Below are 8,706 nucleotides of genomic sequence, written 5' to 3'. Positions count from 1 at the left end.
GCCCCTTTTTGACTTAGAAATCTTTGTTAAGTTTTTCGTACCAGTCTATATTTTGACAAAGGCTTTTGAGATAAAGCTTTGAAACTTTCAACACTTGTTAACAATGACCATGTCCAATTGTAGGCAAGAGTACATAACTCCATCAAGCATTTTGGCTGAATTATGGCCCCTTCTGACTTAGAAATCTTGGTTAAGTTTTTCGTACCAGTTTATATTTTGTGTAAAGTGTGGCTTTGAAACTTTTATATCTTGTTCAGTATTATAGTCTCTATCAATAGGCAAGAGTACATAACTCTGTCATCTTTTTTGGCTGAATTATGGCCCTTTTTGAACTTGGAAATTGGTTCTGTTTCCGTATATGTCCATGTTTTGTCAAGACTATTTGGCATATGGCTTTTAAACTTTAAACACTTGTTTATCATTATGATTTCCATCTGTAGGCAAGAGTACATAACTCTGACAACTATTTTGGCTGAATTATGGCCCTTTTTGGACTTTGAAATTTTTGTCAAAATTATTTGAAATGTGGCTTTGAAAATTTTAACACTAGTATATCAACATGATTTCCATCTGTAGGCAAGTGTACATAACTCTGTCAGCTATTTTGACTGAATTATGACCCTTTTTGGACTTGGAAATTAGTTAAATTTTTCATACAAATCCATATTTGGCCTAATATATTTGCCATCATGGTCACACATTGCCATTTAGTGCAAGACTATTCGAAATCCACAAATACAGGAACATTTTTTGTTTAATCCATTTCTTTCTTTTGTCTGAAAATCTATGGAAATATTTTGACCCCATTCTTCAATCAATTCTTCGAATAGTCGAGCGCGCTGTCATCCGACAGCTCTTGTTGAGATACGTGCCACACAAACTTTTAGGCCCTTTAAGCAAATTTTTACAGCAATCCTATAATATAGGATTGCTGTTGAGCATCTAGGGATTTGTTTGGGTACACTAATGAGTACTGGTACATTTCATTTTGGTACACTATATTATGAAATGTACCAGTAGTGACACTAGGTTATTAATAAATATTTTCTGAGATAATTTATGCAAGACACATATTTGGACAAATTGGTGATCGGACGGATGAATTGACATCAGAAAGAACGGACCTGCGGAGAAATATAAATGCAAGTGACCCCCAGCAAAAAATAAAAAAATAGTAATGGGTACAAAGACGTGGAATTCAATATCGTGATTGATGATATTCCCGATTATAATTGCCGACAAAACAAAGCAGGTCGATATAGTAGGCAGTAGGGTCTACAGACGAGTTGTCCCCTTTTGCCGCAGTTAGGTGATATAATGTATGGACTTTCCTAGAAAATTTCAAATCTCAGATACCAAACGAGTTTTCACAGAAACAGTTGCCTTGTCGTACAGTAAACTCCAGCCCTTGTATGACATATTTAGCTAAGAAAGGCAACAGTTTTGGCGATTTTAAGTCATGGGAGAGGTCATTTACGCCTTGTTATTTGCTTTTTGAGGCACATTTGCTTCAAAGCTGGTTTTTACTCTAATTTTTTTTTCAGAATGATGGGGTATAAGGTGGTCCCTTGAAAATAGTGTTAATTTGAAAAGCCAAATCTTGCATTATAGAGAATTTTACGGATGAAATATGGTTGTCAAGGGAGGCGACAAATTGTTTATCTCTCCTGTGTTGGCAACTTTAGAAAATATGAAAATGTGTGTGCTATGTGCTCGAGTCTTATAACGCCGAAATTCAAAGGTTTTGAGCATGTTCAAAATTTAGAACGTACACTACCGAACAAAGTTGTCCGTTAGATGTACGGTAGCAATGCCCTGATATGCGTTTTGTTTGTTACTGGTGCGTTCTACTTGACCGGTTCGCATCTGTTAACTGAACGTTGTTCGTCCTTTATATATGTGTTTATCTTGCGGTCATTGTGCGTTTTATGCGCCCCATACACCGATCGGGAGAGCACCGAGCAGCAGTGGGGGATGCCTTTCGTCACCGGATAACTTTCTGCTGCAATTTTTCAATTCGTTTGGCGTCCGCTAACGCTATACGGTGTAGGTGTAGTGTGACTGATACAATAGATCTAAAATGTATAGACTTAAATAAATCGAGACATACCAAACAGACCGTTACAAAATCCTTTTTTAACAACATTAGAAATAAATTTAAAACCAAAACTGTATTCCTTATCAACGTTCTTCTGAGATGTCTTCCCATCCCCGCCCCCTGGCAATGTCATACATTTTCAAGACAGACTTTGAATATTTGTAATTACCTTTAAACGTTATATTGCAGTAAAAAAGGTCTATATGATGGAGCATTATTAAGTAAACAATATGATAACTTCAGAATTTATTCCATACTATTACAACCGGAAATACAAAACAAATGATGTCTTGATCATTCTCGTCTTTTACCTCCCACTTTGCGGCAACACGTTTCTGTAAAAATACATATACTCCACATCATCAATTACAACAATAGTTATATATCATATTTTATTTCACGTTACTATTACTAATGATTATTGCACACTACCTTCAATGCAATGACCTGTGCTTGTGCACACACTTCACATCACATTATTATTATTTTTTTTTAATAACTATAATGTGTTGTAGTTCTGTACGTCTTTCACATTACCTGCACTGTAATAATCTATTATTATGCACGTACATGACTAATTGAATACTTTAAAAATATTCTGTACTTCACATTACAATTACTGCAATGATCTGTAATGATGCACCTACTTCGTAACAAACATATGTTACTATTCACGAATTTCACGTTACCCGCACTGCATTGATCATTAACTGTGCACGTATTTCACCCTAACTTTACAGTAACTGCAGGTTTCTGTAATTTTGCACGCATTCTATATATTTTAACTCTAGTGTTATTTGACTATATGTACAACTCATATGACTACACAATAGCGCTGTTAAAAAAGTAGCTCGATCTGGGCACTGGCACCAGAACAGAAAGAAAATGCCTCTGTACATGTTATACCTTACCCCTAGGTATTCTATAAGAACCATGGTCAAGAAGGGGAAAATATACTGACCCGTTTCAATCGCGCATTTCTCAACCTAAACGCGCAGTTCGGTGGATGGGTACCTAGTATAGTGAACAAGCGATAATTTATCTTCCATCGTGCACCAGTCACATTGTCTCAATATTCCATATTGCTGAGATTTTCAACATATTTTATGCTTTCGTCAGCGTTACAGAAAAAACTTGCTTGACCTTCCCTAATGAACATCCGGTCTAGAGGTCACGACAGTGTGCACATGTTTGGCGATATGTAAACAAACAAAATCAGAATTTAAAAAAAAATCAAAATTTTACACTAAAACTCTAAATGATGAATGAAATTGATCTTGTATATGATCTTTAATTTGAAAACGTACATTGGTCTGCATCTGTTCTGTTTATTTTATTCATTTTACATATTTATGCTGCATTTTCACATTTTAGCAAACACGTGTAGCAAAATAACGGTTGACATACATTTTCACAACAGCCAGTCAGAATGGTTTTGTAATCTAGAACGGAACTTCACCAGGGAAGTTCTAGCAAGTTTTTTGTGTAACGTTAAAATAACTATAAACTACGCGGTGTTTTTCTAAGTTAAGATGTATTTAAGAAATGTGACCGGTACACAATGGAAGATAAATTACCACTTGTTTGATATCCAAAGTACACATTTACCGAACTGCGTGTTTTAGGTACGAAATGCGCGATTGGAACGGGTTAGTATATTTTCCCGTTCATGACCATAGTTCTTAAAGAATACCTAGGGGTAAGGTATAACATGTACAGAGGCATTTTCTTTTTGTTCTTGTGCCAGTGGATCTGGGATGTTGTATATGGCTCGAGTGGATTTTTCCAAGATCGAATCTCACGAGGTGCGCAACCCTTTTATCATATTCCTCCACCATTTGGTTTGTTGTTTTGATATTGAATGAAGTCTTTATGTTTATCGATGTTAAAATGTTTTTATTTGCGCTATTTATGGAACTGTGTCATGTCATGCATATTTATGAAAGCAGTCCCGCAACGTACAATACAAAAGGTAAAATACTGATTATTTTCTGCCTATTTATAATTGCTTGTGAAATACAAGCCGATTTTTTATAGAATTTATATAGGTTTATAATGAATTAAAATATCTGGTTAATATTAACCACTTTGCCCACATAATTATCAAAGGAAAAAAGTTTATTCTTTCTAACTGTTATCTTAATATTTACCCTGCTAAATTTCTAAAACGAACTGAAGAAGTGGCGTTGTGCTAGATACGACAAATGACAAATGGACATGCTCTGAGATATTCATTTAATATGTTTTTATACATCATGTTTTCAAATTTTAAGCAAATAGGACGAGAAATAAAGATATAAGAACACTTTTGAACATCTCTCGTCTGTACTTATAATTTTCAGACTGATTGTCTGTTTTATTTTGATATTTGCCCTTTGATGGGATTTACTAGGACCGGCTTTGTAAAGTAAAACTAACATTTTAAATGACAGCACTGTAAATTTTTTCACGTTCTTTAGATTACCTAAGTTGTACTACCCTTTGTCATTGAACAACCCTGAACGAGCAAATCGCTCTCAGCTATTTCTACAATTTCTTATATGAATAAAAGAAAACATAAAATAAATAACTATGAAAGAAGAACAGAAGTCCATATTTTCTTACCGGATCAGTGATAGGACTTAATACACTTGCAGTATAAGTTTGTATCAGACCAGCCTGTAACGGACAATGTACGCCATTACCACAAGCGTCTTTCGGTGACACTGCAAATGGCTGCGGGCTTCCAAAGATAATTCCTGTAGCAAAGTTATATGCTTTGTCGTGGTTTGCCTCTGAAACATACGTAATAATATTGCTCAATTGCACTAAATCTTGATTGCATCGATAACATATTTTAATTTAATCACAAGTAAGCCTAAACTTCTAAGGTCTTTGCGTTCTAACCCTTTAAAATGAATGGGTCGTACATTCTGCTATTATAGTGCCATTTGAGAGTATACAATAACAGAATTGCATCAACGTTCCTATAGTGTTAATGAATGGTCATGCCATGATTGTACCCAACCGGAAGTTGCACGCGACTGTAAAAACTGTATTCGGTACTTAATTAATATGTGCAAGCCAAGTTGTAGATTACTTTTGTATCTCAGGGTCAGTGCTGGGTGTGGCAACGTTAAATGTCGCAACGCCGCTAAATGTCGCAACCACCGTTAAATGTCGCAAGGTTGACGTTAAATGTCGCAACCACCGCTAAATGTCGCAAAATCGTCTGCCGCTAAAAGTCGCACCTTTAACGTTAAATGTCGCAAAAATTTGCCCACCGTTATATGTCGCAACACCAACGCTAATGTCGCAATTCCTATTTGACACTATGACTATCAATTCCTTGTGTATATTTACTTTTTTGAGGGAAAAATTAGCAGGTTTATGTAATACAAATAATTATCTTAATGATAAGTGCTGTTACGTATAGCAACAAGAGGGCTTTGCTGGCTTTGTTGGCCCTAGATCGCTCACCTGAGTTCCACACCTTGCTTGAACAGTCACGCAAGAAAAATATTTGTGAAATTGTGAAATTATTTTGTAATAGGGCCAGTATTTTAGGACAGAAATATTCTGAGGTTTCTTCTAACTAAACACGATTTGATAATAGTGTTGTATGTTTGTGGGAGTTGGGTATGGGTGGGGAACGGGGTAAATAACGACACAGAAATCTAAGACATAAACATACAGCACTAAGACAATTAATAGAAAATATAAAAATTTACATGTTTGAAGAGGGTGGGGGGGGGGGGGGGGGGGAGAGGGGGTTATGTGTGGGTAGGCGAAAAAGTAGGATAATGAGGGGTATGAGACTAAACCAAACAATTTTAAGAGACTAAAAGTAAAAAAATATCAAAATTCCCGTTTTACCTGAAAGAATGTACAGAGGGCCACATAGGATCTTTCTCCGCCATTGAAGCTTGATAGTCACCTTATGGTTTTAAATGTAAACCTGCAAACAAAGAAATAGAACCCATGGCTGATTAATAGAAAATCTTCGTTTTCTACAGCTGGTACAAAACACAGTCTTTGTGTCGCGTAGTTAAACATCCTATTGTGTAACAGGCCTGGATTGTTGCCCGAGCCGATTCCTCCACCCCAAACCCCACCTTTGTTGGCTTACTAGTGACTTATACTCATCAATGTTGCACCCAACTATTTTGGAAATAATATTTTCTCAAAATGTAGACCCAAAACGCCCCAGAGGTGAACATTTTATACTTATATTTCAAAATTCCCCAGGGGGAAGAACCCTTGACACCTTAAAATGGGGGACGGGGGAGTACCCCTCCAGCACCTTAAAATTAAGAAAAAATGCACCAGAGGCAACCAGTTTATACCTGTTTTTCAAACTTTCTCGGGGAGAGACCCTGAGCCCTCGAAAATGACAGGGATAACCCCTCCCATACACCGAAATTTGAACAAAAAATGCAATAAAAGTCCTCATTCCATACTTGTATTTCAAAATTGTCCATGGGAAAAGACCCTAACCACCTAAAATAAGGGGAGTGCCCCTCTAGTACGTACCTAAAAATAGACAAAAATGCACCACAGGCCAACATTTCATACCTGTATAGAAAAAACTTTCCCACAAATACGGACAGAGGAACCCCGTACCTACCGCACGTCGCCGGTGACGCTTTAGTGCCCCCCCCCCCCCCCCCCCCCAATCCCCACCTCCCATCCTCGATCAACAATTTCTGGCCCCCGGCCTGTTGTGTAACGAAATTCAGGTCGACTAAAGACATGCGATACAACGCGCGACAATACGGAGCCCGAGCTTAATGTCTCATGAGCTAAACAGGACTCCATAGAATTACATAGTTCAGACCTGAAATAAATCTAGTACTGTGGCGAGTACCACGTTAGTGCTCAAACCTTTACATATGAAATATAACGTATGTATGGTGCGGTACCACTGAAAAGCAAACCTGCAGATTAGAGTGAAAGGTCAATTCAGCCCTTCCGAAATCAAGCATGCATTACCCAGTCTTATCTCTAAGTTGTAAAGACTGTTTAACTTACCTTATTTTGCTGTGCGACATTTAGCGTTGGTGTTGCGACATATAACGGTAGGCAAATTTTTGCGACATTTAACGTTAAAGGTGCGACTTTTAGCGGCAGACGATTTTGCGACATTCAGCGGTGGTTGCGACATTTAACGTCAACCTTGCGACATTTAATGGTGGTTGCGACATTTAGCTTGAACAACCAGTAAAGAATCCGTTAGATTACAATAAGTATCTCAGTTTGTATTTGTGATATGGACGTGGCGTCTGGAGATGAGTCTGTCAGTTTGGCAGATTGTAAACATTATCGAGAACAATCACAATGACGATCAACAGCTGTATCTAAAGTACAAAAATAGTTTTGGTATAACAGTCTTTGAACATTCCTGGTTTTATTTTACTATTACTCCTTAAATTCCCTGCATATTCGTAAACAATTCAAATGTTTTTGTTTTTTTGTTGTTTTTTTTTGGGGGGGGGGGGGGGGGGGGGGGTGTATATTTTCGTATAAATCTAAGAAGTATTTGTAACTAGATAACTAGGTAACTTCAGAACATTGGGATGCCCCCTATAATTCAGTTTGTTTGTAAACTTACTTGGTGTGAAACTGATATGAGCTGTATAATTCTGCTGTTGGTGTATGACGCACGGATCCTGAGAACATGGCTCCAAAGTTATCGAATGAACATCTGCAGATGACCCTGATAATAGAATACATGTTTCATATTTTATACATTCCAATCTTCATTTAAAGTCACTGAACCGAGAACGCTGACAATTCATTTTAACATTTTTCCCATTTGCAATATAAGGAAAGTAAATATTACTCTAAAACAAATTCTTTCTATATATTTAACAATGATCTTAAGTAAATAAGTTATTGTGCATGTATATATATTTTAGTTGGAAAGCTAGTTATAATAAGAATAAATGACAAAAGTGAAGACAAAGTATTGAATACGTATGACGCGTCGAGAAATAACATGTAGAAAACTAATACTTATAGATGAATATTCATATACCACAATCTGTGTAGCGTAGTTTCACGGCAAAACTTGATGAGGCAGCATAAAAGGCAAAGAAAGCTAAGAAAGTAAATTTTAACATGTTTAGGATTTCGTCCACGTATCTGAATGAATATATCTTTCTTGTTATCTTTATCAAAGGTCATGTTGTATATAACAAATTTATACAGCCGATTATATGGAACGCTGAAATGACGATCATCTATATATTTAGTGTGTTTTATCGTATGATGTAAGATATTTATGGTTTTTCGAGTATATCGTTATATGTTGTTTTTTACCAGGGGACATGATTCTTTTCAAAGATATTCCGTCCTGCAGGACAAGTGACTTACAATTGTTAGTTGTTCTGCAACGGAGTTCACTTGTCATATGATTTTTGGATGTTCGACATGTTTTTGCAGACGACACTTTTACATGTACAGTGTAATGAATACTGAAAATATCCCTTTGAAACCGATACACAGACTGTAGTTTTCATATGTCTCATAGCAATACACGCCTATCTGCAAGTACTGACTCACTTCCTGTTTCATTTTAGATGCCAGATAGACATGAACCCGGTAATGAACAGCCAGTAAAATATGGC

The 8,706-nt window shown here is 36.6% G+C and overlaps 1 protein-coding gene across 1 annotated transcript; it reads right to left on the bottom strand.

The window, feature by feature from the left end:
- Nucleotides 1–2,331: 2,331 nt before the first annotated feature.
- Nucleotides 2,332–8,241, bottom strand: LOC123545691 (NPC intracellular cholesterol transporter 2-like). Its single transcript, XM_045332005.2, has 4 exons — nt 8,115–8,241; nt 7,689–7,793; nt 4,703–4,872; nt 2,332–2,433 (listed from the first exon to the last, which is right to left on the bottom strand). The coding sequence occupies exons 1-4, from the start codon at nt 8,197–8,199 to the stop codon at nt 2,338–2,340; spliced, it is 456 nt and encodes a 151-aa protein (XP_045187940.2). The 5' UTR covers nt 8,200–8,241; the 3' UTR covers nt 2,332–2,337.
- Between the last annotated feature and the right edge of the window lie 465 nt (nt 8,242–8,706).

Source organism: Mercenaria mercenaria, chromosome 1 (genome assembly GCF_021730395.1).
Source record: "Mercenaria mercenaria strain notata chromosome 1, MADL_Memer_1, whole genome shotgun sequence".
In the NCBI taxonomy this organism is placed as follows: domain Eukaryota; kingdom Metazoa; phylum Mollusca; class Bivalvia; order Venerida; family Veneridae; genus Mercenaria; species Mercenaria mercenaria.
Note: the sequence above shows the minus strand (reverse complement) of the source record. Positions and strands in the feature narration are given on the sequence as shown.

Coding starts and splice junctions, on each gene's coding strand:
- LOC123545691 (XM_045332005.2), bottom strand. CDS start 8,199: ATGTTAAAATTTACTTTCTTAGCTTTCTTTGCCTTTTATGCTGCCTCA. Junction 7,794..8,114: donor ACTACGCTACACAGATTGTG/GTATATGAATAT, acceptor TTCTATTATCAG/GGTCATCTGCAGATGTTCAT. Junction 4,873..7,688: donor TCATATCAGTTTCACACCAA/GTAAGTTTACAA, acceptor CGTATGTTTCAG/AGGCAAACCACGACAAAGCA.